The sequence below is a fragment of the Mastigoproctus giganteus genome, unplaced genomic scaffold (assembly GCF_048544385.1).
Source record: "Mastigoproctus giganteus isolate SK-2022 unplaced genomic scaffold, ASM4854438v1 scaffold_15, whole genome shotgun sequence".
NCBI classification, from domain to species: Eukaryota; Metazoa; Arthropoda; class Arachnida; order Uropygi; family Thelyphonidae; genus Mastigoproctus; species Mastigoproctus giganteus.
Genome location: NW_028328292.1, coordinates 2,840,280 through 2,853,278, shown reverse-complemented (window position 1 = coordinate 2,853,278; position 12,999 = coordinate 2,840,280). Strand labels below are relative to the sequence as shown.

At 38.3% G+C, this 12,999-nt stretch overlaps 1 protein-coding gene across 1 annotated transcript in view; it reads right to left on the bottom strand.

Moving 5' to 3' along the window:
• The window catches only part of LOC150074910 (glycine receptor subunit alpha-1-like), a 188,716-nt gene that overhangs the window by 61,355 nt on the left and 114,362 nt on the right, over positions 1–12,999 (bottom strand). Inside the window, exons 4-6 of the mRNA XM_090389380.1 lie at positions 6,294–6,415; positions 4,378–4,445; positions 1,108–1,337 (exon numbers count right to left, since the gene is read on the bottom strand). Coding sequence (XP_090245506.1) covers positions 1,108–1,337; positions 4,378–4,445; positions 6,294–6,415 — 420 coding nt within the window. The remainder of the gene's footprint in view (positions 1–1,107; positions 1,338–4,377; positions 4,446–6,293; positions 6,416–12,999) is intronic.

Below are 12,999 nucleotides of genomic sequence, written 5' to 3'. Positions count from 1 at the left end.
GCTTGTGCTACAATTAACATCCTCGAGGCATGTTTTGAAGCCATTTTATCAGCCAGTTGAAGGACTATTTCGAGAGTAAAGGAATGTCCAGGTCATTTTCCACAGGTGGATGAATTGCATTCCAATATCTGAGTTGTGGTTCTGCCCCCAAACTCTGTTCTCATCCATTGATGGCAACACTAAGGTGTTGCCATCAATGGATGAGAGGTTTACAGCAGCAACCTTCAAGGTGTATAGAAACCATGCAGGATATTTTCTCAAGCTATCTATACTATAGACAGGGTTTGTTTGTTTGTTATTTGGTTTTTAGGAGCATTAGCAGCTAAGGCCATATTGCTCCAGGGGGAAATGCGGTGGTCATTCCCTGACCTTTCCGAATCCACCGTATTTGGTGGGCACAGGCTCGAACCCCAGTCTAATCAAGAAGCGTGTGCTACGCACTGCTGCTCCTGCCCACCTGGCTACGGAGGCACCTATAGACAGGGAAGACATGCAAAGCCTGTAAGGCGATCAAGTCAGCGAATATGAATAGTGTTTGGAAGAACTTGTATCATCCAATTGTAAAAAGTTTTCAGTGGTTTAAGAATACACTCGGAGAAGATACCGAAGTCGTCGATCTTGCTCATCTACTAGAACTCGAATGTGATGCTGAAGATGTTGAAAACTTACATTGTGGAGGAAAGTCAGAATGATGAAGTGGAACCATAAAAGCACGTTACATATAAAAAAAAGGTTAGACGACCACCAAAATCTTCTACATCCTCATTTGTTCCTCAAGGCTATGTAGCATCACCCTTCACTCATTTAGTATTAATTAATTAGCCAGCGTACTGATGCCACCATATATTTACGTGAGAAAGTCAGCACTAAGAATTTAAGTTACGTGGGTTCGCTGTAGAATTATATTTTATGATTAATATTACTATTTTATGTTCCATATTTACAGTTGATGTAAAAAAAAAAGACACTAGACTTAATTAGTCACCAAACTAACACCACCAATGCCTATTTATATGATTTTGTAATCCCAATCTTAGGTGAAATCCGACATCCGTATAGGAGTAGGACCCCCGAATCCTTGGTAAATTGGGGACTGTCTGTACTTACCTTTTGGTGAGCAAAACCGTACCATTGGGCTCAATACACACCAGTACTGTTCCTTCGGAGTCTTTGGATAAAGAGGCAATTTCTTTATTGTTAACCACATGCACTGTAGGTGCCCATATTTTCTCTGCGTGAAAATCGTCTCCAATGATTTTAGGAATAGTTGGAGTTGGGGTAAAGGCGAGCCTGGGATCTAACCACATCTGGCGGTAAAGGAGCTGCATTGTATACACCTAGAGATTTTGAGAAAAACACACTGTTTATTTCGACATCTCTGGATATATATTTACTGCTAATAGTGAAATAGGGAAAACTGTAAACTGATGGTATTACCCAATATATTTTTAGGAATACAATTTTTTTTTTCATGAAGAGGATTATGAAAGAAGAGAAAAATACCTATACCTATACAAAATACCTAAAAAATTAATTCTTAAACTTAGTTTTTTCAAGGAATACTATCTAACCATAACTGTATCATTGAGAAATTTCGCAGCCTCGCTTGCCATCTGCTAGAGTAGATAACGCTTATAAGGGTGAAAACACACCAGATAGATGAGAATGTCTACTAGTTATGTTTGATACTGAGGTTATTTGAACACAGCTAAAACATTTCGGACAGTTTCATGTACGAACCGTAGGCTACTTGACCTAGCAAACACTGCTCTGAATAGAACTAACTGTCACTGAGATCCAAACACAAATCGCTTTCATCATACTCGGACTATTTCGCACAAATAAAACTATTTTTCCTAACAATTATGTTAATAAATAAAATAAAGGAAGTTTACAAAAAGGAAGTTAATAAACCACGAGGTCTAAGCCAGCTAGACATTTCTCCAAAAAATTCGCAAATTTAAAGAAGCCAACCATATAATCAAAACACATTGACAAAGGGGAGGTGGGGGGGAAGGAGCGTGCAAAAAATACGATAGGTTAGGCCCCATCCTTATCTCTCTAATCCTGACCTCGTTTTTTTTTTTTTTTTTTAATTTCTTGCATGCTTGCATGTGTACTAAGAATAGTTTAACATCTTGAGGTCAGCAGATAATTAGAATAACTGATAAGCCGCAGTGAAAAAATAGTGAAAAAAATTCAGTTCATGGTTAAGACAGCATCAAATACGGATGTTCCAATGCGCATTTCAGCGTCAGTCATAAACAGTGTACTGTACATTATTTCATTTATGTAAATTCATATTTTATTTATTATTATACTCGTTATCTCTTATTTTTATTAATGTACTCAAATGATATTTTCATAATAACCAGCATGTGTATCTGTGAAATGTGAAATGGGCGCACGCACATCTCCTATTCTTATAAGACACCAGAAATTAATACGCTTAGAGAGTAATGAACATGTTATTTTTTAAATAATATATATGTCACTCAAGTCACACTTATATATACTGAGAAGGGAAAATGTCATAATCTATAACCTATTTTAATTGGCAGTTAATCTTTATGAATTATGTCTCACTAAACCACAACAGCCTTATTAAAATGTCTAATCAAAGGTAGGAATTAAAACAACATGCGGGTAAATGTCACTCACTTGGCTTTCCACTCTGTATTAACGCTATGGAAGAAAAGGCCTAGTGAGTGATTTTTAGCTACCTGTTATTTTTCTTCCTACTGTTAAAAAAAAATGTCATGTACATATATATTACCCGAGAACAATCTCATCCACCCATGTGAATTATTTCCGTAAATTGTGTGTATCCTGTGGTCGGTCTGCTTGTTTTTCTCGACGATTTTTAGGAAGAAAAAACCTTCCTCTCTTTGCCTGAGGCCGACAAACTTAACCACGGAGTGAAAACGTCCATAAAAGTTCTTCCCGTCATTGACGGGATTCCACCCGTGTGAGGAGGAGTGGTTATAATCACTGTGCTATCCACGAGGACTCTCCTTGTTATGGTCACAACAAGCAGCCTTGGCTTTTTATGTGCTACCCAAGCGTATCCAAATGATTAAATACAAAAATATTATGTCGGGCGATGCACTGAATTTATAACAGAAAAAAAAAAAAAAAAAAAAGGGAGAGGAGATGAATAATGATAGCCTGGTGATAAATATCTGCACATGCCTTGCACTATAATGAAGAAAAATATGTCAGAATGAATTTTGAGTCCATAAAGAAAAATCACAGTAAAAGTGAAGAAATAGATTACTACAGGGTGGAGACATATAGTCCTCCCCAATTCGTCTCCAAAATATATCTCTAGAAAAGAATCTAGAGATTTATCTCTAGATTCTTTTCTAGATAAGAATATATCTCTAGAAAAGAAAAAAATAACGCCAGTGGAGAAATTTATTTTTTCAATGTCATGTCATTATTTAGTATTAGCATCAGTAGTAGCAAATGATGCAGGGAAGCAAGCTCAGGCCTGTTCCTTCTCATTGTTGGTATTGTGCTAAACACAAGAGCGCCAAAGGCAGCCATTCCTCCTGGATTTAGCGGTAGGAGTACCCGCTTAATTAGTCGCAACCTGCCGCGCGACTCCCAAAAAAAAACTGCTACAAGGTATATACGTGTAACATTCGCCCTTATATAGACCAGTGCGCTTAGTAGTGAGGATGGTGGCAGACGCCGAGTATGGAGTTATGGTTGGGGGGGGGGGTCCCTAAAGTAAAGCTAGCACTATGGTACTATATGTCATAGGGTAACTGTCAGGCCAACCGCAGCAATCCGCGTTACTCCCCAGACCACGAATGCCGCGTGCCTATGAGGCGCTTTTGTGCAGTCTTAACGTAAACAGTAATTTTAATGTATTTCGCAATTATGAATGTACAAATAATAAAATATGTATTAGAATAAAAAAAAAAGTAAAAACCCCTTCTGATTAGGCGCCTTTGCACGGTGTACTACCCTCACATCCGCACGTGGTGATCCTGCCCAAGACCTTTGGTGTTGATGACAGTGCTCAATCATCAACATTCTGCACAATATGTAATATTATTAAACAAAATGTAAAACACTATTATTATAAAGACAAATTTTGTTATATCTACAAAACTCTGATGTTAACTTTTGATCGAATGTTTGGATTCTTTTCTATGGGCAGATATAAGTTTATTTCTATGCATCGACATACCACCCAAACCTCTCATCGACACACAAAACTGTAGTTGGTGTGTGAATTATCCCAGACCAATCTCCACTACTAACAATTGTTCATAAGAAATAATTGTTTAAGATGAATAATTTAAATGGAAAAGTATTATTAGGTAACAGCAAACCTAAAGAAAGAAACTTCAATAACGTACTTACGGTATGTATTTCATCAATAGAAGCTATACTGTACACAAAGATGCTGGTATTCACAAACACAACTTCACCTGAAAAGAGAAAGAACGGTGAGCATTACTTCCACAGGTATTTTTATTCGTTTTTTTTTTTTTTTATTTCTTGTTCTTATTATACAAATTCTAATATAGAAAAAGAAAAATAACAGGTTTCTTTCAAATTAAGGAACTCTAGGACCACGTGTAAACAAATTTTGTTTCCTGAATTTAGCTACGTTTCAGGACTATTTTATGTACCCCTCTTCGAGCAAAGAGGGGGAGACGGAAAAACCTGTACCAGTAATTTATATCGCTAAACTAACCGAACTATAGATTACTGCTTAAAAACTAGATGAAGTAACATGCGAAATGGGCGTGCTATGACCAATGTAGTCGATGCACTAGGCCAGTGGTTTTCAACCTTTTTTTTAATAACGGCACCCCTAAGTAATTTATTTTATTTTGCAGCACCCCTACTCAATTTTCTGCCTGTTAGATCCGATTCTTACTCTGTATATATCCGTATAGATATATATATATATATATAATATTAAAAATATATATATGTTATATGATATTTATTACAATAATATAATTATAAAAATTACATTTCATAATACAAATTATATATATACAGTATATAATTTTATTCTTTATATAGAGGTACTAAGTAAGCATCAATTATAGATCACCACAAAATTAAAAAGATACTGTACACCTTTTTATAATGAAATAAACATATAAATAAAAAAATAATAAGTTTAAGTAACTTAAACCTAAATTACGTGGCATCCCTGGAATGTTGTTGCGGCACCCCGGTTGAAAACCACTGCACTAGGCATTCCCAAAAACAGCCTCCATTCCAACATTTATTTGACATTTTATCAAAAATCCGTTAAAAGTATTATATACTTATACTACATATAAAGCTAATTTTTATATGGAAAGGTAGCGTGTATTGTTATCTAGTATTTAGTATTTGCATCAAAGAACTAATGTCATGATATCAATATACTATTATGCCTATTATTTATGAAAATTGTATATATTCCGTGGTGGTTTGCTTGCTTTGCGGATTGAAAACCCATGCATTTCTCCCACGAGACGGACTCCGGCCATAGTGTTAACAAAATCCATAAAACTTCTTCCAGACGAGTTGGATTCGAACCAAGCCATTTCCACAAAGCATTGAATAAAACACGCATATTCTCCATTCCGCTGTATACCTTTTCCTTGGGGCTGGCAAATTGGATACAATCAGATTCTTTAGTCCCCTGCGAAAACGGCTTGAATTCGAATCCCCTGATGGTAAGAGGAACAGAAAATTTATTTATTTATTTAACTTTTATTGCCTTCTTTCACACTGTGGCCGAGTTAGTCGGTGTCGGGCAAAAGTTAGTCTTGAAAATAAGCAAACCAGCCGAATAATATACATTATTACAGACACAATGCAATGATGCTTCATGACCATATTTGCTTTTGGCAATCGCGCACAAACACACACCGCACGCTTGAGGTATATTTTTTAACAATTGATGGACCATCTACTATGATTCTTCACGAAACGCTTTGTGGTAAGGATGAATTTCTTATGAGTTACCATGACCAAACCATGAAGCCAGAAATAGTACAAGAGGAAAAAAAACAGGCTCAATACCTTTTAACTGCTTATTTCCGAGATGCGATATTTGTAATTTGTTGATTACAGTTGTTGTGAATTAGCATCAGTACAACTTAGGATATGAGGTGTCCGCAAAAGTGCGCATGTTCTGAGGCTGGCCGAGATGTTTGGTGATTCCAGAAAATTCTGAACCTCTGTCTGAAGGCTGCTAAGTCATCTCAGATGTATGAGCAATAAACAATATCTGCTATTTAACGCCAACTATCAAAGCGTTCTCTTACCTGGGTCTGAGAATGGCCGCACTCTACGATTGTATGTGTCCACGTGAGTCAAATTATCAAACAGCTCTTCCTGGTGTTTCCATTTGTTACTGTTTTGAATTTGGGCCACAGGTGATGCCCAACTGCAATGAAAACAAAATCATAACAACATTAAACTTCAGAATACCACAAATAACAATTTTTATTTTTAATTTTTCTTCTTTTATATGGCTGAAGTAAAACAATATTCCTTGAATTCGAATTTTGCTAAAATTCAAGCTAAAACTGCACCAATTAACATAAATTAAGATGGTAGATGGCTTTATGTTTAAGTAACTGCTAACCTTCAATTATCTCCATCCAATTATAGAATTTCATTTCTATAATTGGATGGAGAACCGTTTCTTAAAAAAACGGTTCTAATTGGAAATTAGAATCGTTTCTTAAAAGTTTCATAAAGATTCATAAAGAGGGCAGTGTATCTGATCATCGGTATACACGAATACACGACATAATTCGAATACACAATATGCATATATACACGGAAAGGACAGAATTCATGGGATACCTGGTTCCGGGGCAACGCGACGCTGGCACCCCTCTCGCTAATGGACGAGAGGGGTGCCAGCGCTTGGCAGGTATATAGGTACACTGCATCACTACATTCACGTAGACGACAATTCGATGTCAGTATGGATAAATCGTGAGTTAACAGACTTTGAAAGAGGGATGACAGTGGATGCCCGACGCATGGGTCGCTCTATCGCGGAGGTGGTACAGAAATTGCACTGTCCCCGTTCGACAGTCTCAAGAGTGTATCGGGAATACGTCATTTCCGGAATAACATCTCATCGTTGACAGCACTTTGGGCGGAGAAAGGTGGTGAATGAAAGTGGCCATCAACGTCTGTCTCGTATTTTTTCAGCCAACCGGAGAGCGACAGTGGCACAAATCGCCGCCAACTTCAATGAGGGAGGTGCCAGAAACGTCTCTACCAAGACCATCAGGCGATCATTAGCTGCAATAAGTTATGGGAGCCGCCGACACAACAGAGTCCCATTGCTAACACGACGACAGACTCTACGCCTCAAATGGGCGAAAAAACATCGGCACTTGACCTTGGATGATAGGAGACGGGTCTCCTGGTCCGATGAGTCCCGTTTCCAGTTATTTCGTGCGGACGGGAGGGTGCATATTAGTCTGCGCGGTAGCACTATGGTATCGACACCGTCCTCCCCACACCGGGTGGAAAAGGCCCGGGGGAAATAGGGCAATGGACTCTTTCAGCAGGACAATGCGCCTCCCCACAGAGCAGTGATGACTAGAACATGGTCCGAAGAGCATTCCGCAGATTTTACCACCATGGAATGGCCTTCCCGTTCACCGGACATGAACCCTGTGGAGCATCTTTGGGATGCTATGGAAAGGTCCTTTCGAGCTTTGGATCTTCCACTCAAGTATGCGACGGAATTATGGGCACCGGTAATGCATGGATGGAACCTGTGGAACGCTTTCGCTAACTAGTGGACTCAATGCCTCGCTGTGTGATGCCCTTATCTGGGCGAAATGTGGGCCTACCCGTAACTAGATAGGTATCCCATGATTTCTGTCCACTCAGTGTATACGCATATTGTGTGTTCGAATAGGTACATCATCCACGGAAAAAAAAAAAAAAAGCATTGCTAACTAAAGTTGTTTGTCGGCTGCCACAACGAAGTTATAAATTCTACTTACCACTAGGTGATTTCACCAAAATAAAAATTATGCTAATACTTATTTTAGATTTCAGTGAAAGTTAATTTCGAATTACCAAACATTTATTTCTCAAGATATCCTAAAAATATTTCTTATATAATGTAATTATATCTTACATAAATACTTTATAAGTAACATCACCATTTCATCTAATAACATTCAGGTCTCATGAAAACTATTTACCAATGACCTGAAAATCAAGGTCAACATCACTACTGAGGATGGTAAATTACTCCGGCATTGTTTAGACAACGTTATCGCATGGCTGATAAAATAAGTATGCTTTACAGAGAAAATGGACTCATGTCATTATTTTAAACAAGCTAGGATTTAAGTTAAGCATAATATTATCATTAGCATTAGTAGAGGCATATGATGCAAGAAAGCAGCATCAGCAAAAAAAAAAAAAAAAAAAAAAACCTTCCCATTTCACCCATCCATTCACTCCAATAGTTTGTCCACTTCTTCCTTGAATTTATTTAAGCTATCAACGTCCACAACGACAGAGGTAAAACTGTTCCAGCAATCAACCTGCTGACTAGAGGCAAATATCCGCACATCTATTCGACAACTGTCTTTCCTCAATTTGAATTTATACCCTCTCAGGCGATTATTCTGAGCAAGAGGAAGAATCCCATCAGCATTGAGCTTGCTCAATCCATTCAATGCCTTATACACCTCAATCAGATCACCTCGCAGGTGCCGACCGGGCTAGCCGGGTGGGTAAAGTGCCTGCCTAGCAACCCAAAGGTCGCCGGTTCGAATCCCGCCTCGGGCTTGGATCAAAGTACTGCAAAAACCTTGGGAGGTGCATTATGGCCACAGAAGCCGATGCGTCAACAACTACCAAAAAAAGAAAGAAAGAAGAAACCTCGCAGGTGCCTAGCCTCCAGAAGCTGCAATTTTCAGAACTTAAGCCTTTCTTTGTAAGAGCACCCCTTTGTTCCTCTCACCAGACTTGTTGCCCTTCTGTGTACTCGTTCTAGCAACTCTACATCCTTCCTGAAATGAAGCTTTCAGATCTGTACGCAGTACTCAAGGTGGGGCCTGACCATTGCCTTATACAAGGGGATAATCACCTCCTTATCCCTGCTAACAAAATTTTTGTATATCATTGCCAAGACACCATGACCTACTCTGTCAGCTTGTCTGCACTGCTCAGAAAACTTCATATTTGACTGCACAATTACCCACAGGTCTTTTCATTTTCCACTAACCTGAGTGTAACACTACCCAGTTGGTACATTTCTCTGGGGTTACTGCTACCCATATGCATTACTTTGCATTTGTTAATGTTAAACTTCAGTTGCCACTTCTCAGCCCATCTGCCCAACTTTTCTAGATCCTGATGCAGTAGCATACTGTCATTACTGTTATTAACAACCCTGCCAACATTTGTATCATCTGCAAACTTTGACATTAAGGTTGATATACCTTCATCAATGTCATTGATAAATATACAAAAGAACAATGGGTCCAACACTGAACGCTGGGGGACACCACTAATAACATTAGTCCACAAAGAGCAGTGTCCATTGATTGCCACTCTCTGTCTTCTCCCCCTCAACCATTCTTTTATCCATTGTAACAACTTGCTCTTAATGCCATATTGCTGTATTCCATGTGGAACAGTATCAAAAGCTTTCCTGAAATCCAAGTACATGATATCAAAATTATTTTTTGCATTCAGTTCCTTTGTGACCAAGTCAGTAACCAATCAAATTGGTCAGACAATGTAGACAATATATAGTAATATAGGTGCCATATTTTGAAGGCGCTGTAGACAGCTGCCCCAATATATATATAAATGTTCTTGTTTATACTCAAGCACGACCACCAAGTCAGAGGAGTTTACAATGCATCACGAAATACCATCCTTAATCGTATTTAGCATTCATCCAAGCTTGAATCACGATCCACTAAGACAGCGTGTGCTACCGCATTCTCGCTCATAACCACTCGGCTACGTCACGCCTAATACCTTTCGTCCTAATACATTTGTAATTAATAATTTTCGTCCAAGAACACTAAAGATATTTGAATTCACTAATTGTTTAGCTGATCACTTCCCACAACTAAAATTTTCTACACTCTGCGCTATTAGTGTATACGAGGTCAGGAGTATCTAGTTCTATCCTAATTTCACCTCCTGTTAACCAAATCGCTATACAATTGTCTCTAACACAACGTGTACACAAAAACACAAATATATATAGGTTATGCTAACAAGCTCTATCTCTGCAGTCACAAGATAGGCGAGTAGATATACATAAATACAGTATGGCTTTAGGCCTGGCAGATCGACAGTGGATCTAATTTTTTTTGCATCAGGTAACTGATGGAAAAATGTTATGAACACAATAAAGAACTATGGATGCCATTTTTGGACATACAGAAAGCGTTTGATGCAGTGAAGAGAAAGTGTGGGAGGTTTTGAGAAACTTGGGGATAAAGGAACATCTTGTGGAGAGAATTGAGAATATCTACACCAACACAGTGAGCAAAGTAAGAACAGTGGTTGGGTTGACAGAGACCACTACTATTCATAGCTGTCATGAATGATGTGCGGAACAACTTGGACAAGACCGGATGAAAGTCATGTTCTTCGCAGATGACCTCTGTATATGGGGGGGGAGAGAGCAGGGAACAAGTGCAATGGCAGGTTGATATGTGGAGTAGTATGGCCAAAGAATTTGGGCTAGTTTTCAGTCAGGAGAAGAGTGAAGTATGGTTCTAAAGAGGAGTGGCGAACCTGACGGATACTTTACAATAGAAGGGAAAGAGCTAAAAATGGTTAATAATTTCTAGGAAGCACCATCACACAGACTGGAGTGATAGACGAAGATGTTGTTGTTATGTTGTTATTTGGTTTTTAGGAGCATTAGCAACTAAGGCCATATTGCTCCGGGATATGCGGTGGTCATTCCCTGACCTTTCCGCATCCTCCATATTTGGTGGTGACGGGCTCGAACCCCGGTCTAATCAAGAAGCGTGTGCTAACGCACCGCTGCTCCTTCCCACCTGGCTACGGAGGCGCCGATAGACGAAGAAATAAGTAGAAGGATACAAGAGGGCGGGCATTTCCATAGGCAGACAAGAGATCTGAAGCAGAAGGATACAGGCGGGCGAGCATTTCTATAGGCAGACGAAGCTAATACCAGACGAAGAGCAGATACTAGAATGCTCATAAGAAAAACAAACACCAAAATTCTGAAAATCTACCAGTGATGGGTTCCAACCCACCACAGACATCCCTTAGAAAAAATCTAAACCTACAGATTCAAATTATTACTTTAACGGCATCGGACTTGTTTCCATTTTTGTAGTAGAAGTGTGTGTTTACGGACAGATCTACATGTTATCATGCTGATAAACACGGACTATTTCACACAAAAAAGCCCCGTCTGCCTGATATCGGCTCAGCAACCTCGATTAAAAGGGACTTCAATTGATGCAACAAGCAGATACCAGTGCAAATTCAAGATTTCAGCTATATATAAAACCTAAATGAGTCAGTTTCAACGAGAGCAATGTACAACGCACGTGAAGTTATAAGGACTGGTTTCCTATAGGATGAATACAAGCAAATAAAATAAAATAAATAATAAACTACAAAAGACATTTTGAAAAACCATATTTATCTTGATAAATATTGAGAAATGAAAAAACAAATACATAGTTGTAATATAAACATCACATTCATTAGATAAATTAAGAACAAGGGAATGCAATGCTATTATTAAAAAAAAAAAATTGTTTAACCTAATCTGCCTCAAGTGCAAAGACTATAAGATTATTGCTATTATTTATTTTATTTATTTTTTACATCGATGAAACACTTATTTCCCGAAAGGGAAACTGCAAAGGAGCAGTCCATCTCCAGAATAAAACAGATTTTAATTTAATTTTATTTTATTTTATTTCACACAAGAGAGGAAGAAGCGTTGGCTGAAATGTTTATCACGATGAGTTAATAAAGCTGTAGTAGCCTACGTCTAAAAGCTACACACACTTATCCAGTTTCAGTAGCAGCTTCTATTGAAATAATATGCACAAATTCTTGTAATTATGGATAGGTGATCTGAGACAGTCCACACATACATAAAAAAACAGAAGTATACATATGTATGTATTTATTATAATGAACGATAATTTTAAATGAACAGCTCCGTAAAACAAATATACAGCGTAAAACAAAAAAAGATGGAGGCCTCCTCAACAATTCATGGTGAGGGAAATGGACCATAATCTGCCACGCTGGTCCAGTGCGGGTTGGCAGACTGACTCTATTTAGCAGTCAGGGGCTTGAACGCTGGTCTACTCAAAGAGCGTGTGCTACTGCACTCCCGCTCCTGACCATTCGACTACGGAGGCAAACTGTAACTACAACCTATCTCCGAAGAATGCGGTCGCCTCCACAATACAGCAACATATCTTAGTAACAGAATCGCAAAGCAGATTCGAAACGTTTTGTGCCTTTGCCTTGTGTATGAAATATTCTTTTCGATCACCAAATAACAAGCAATAAACCATTAATAACAAAGCAATGTGTGCGCCAAGTAATAGGAAAGTCTTCTGTTTATAAAAATTTTTCGTATTAAACTTTTCGGGAGTTATTCAAATTTTTAAAGAAATATGAAAATGTTGATCGGATGTTTTTATCCAATCAGCATACGCGAATTACATTTGCTTTTCCCAGGCATATGGTCAATGGTTATGTCCCAGACATAAAACTTGGGACGTAGCCATTCAGTCAGAACCTACAATGAAGGAAAATCTTCACAGAAACCGTTCAGGCAAAGAGACCATATGTTTTTGATGGGAAAGGATATGGAGCTGTAATATTTTGCTGAAGGTTCTGAGCTTTTTTTTTTTTAATTATTATTACTTCTCCTTCTTATGGAATACTGATCAAAAACTACACTACACTCAGTTTATTACGCTAGTGGCATAAAGACTTCTAAACACTGAT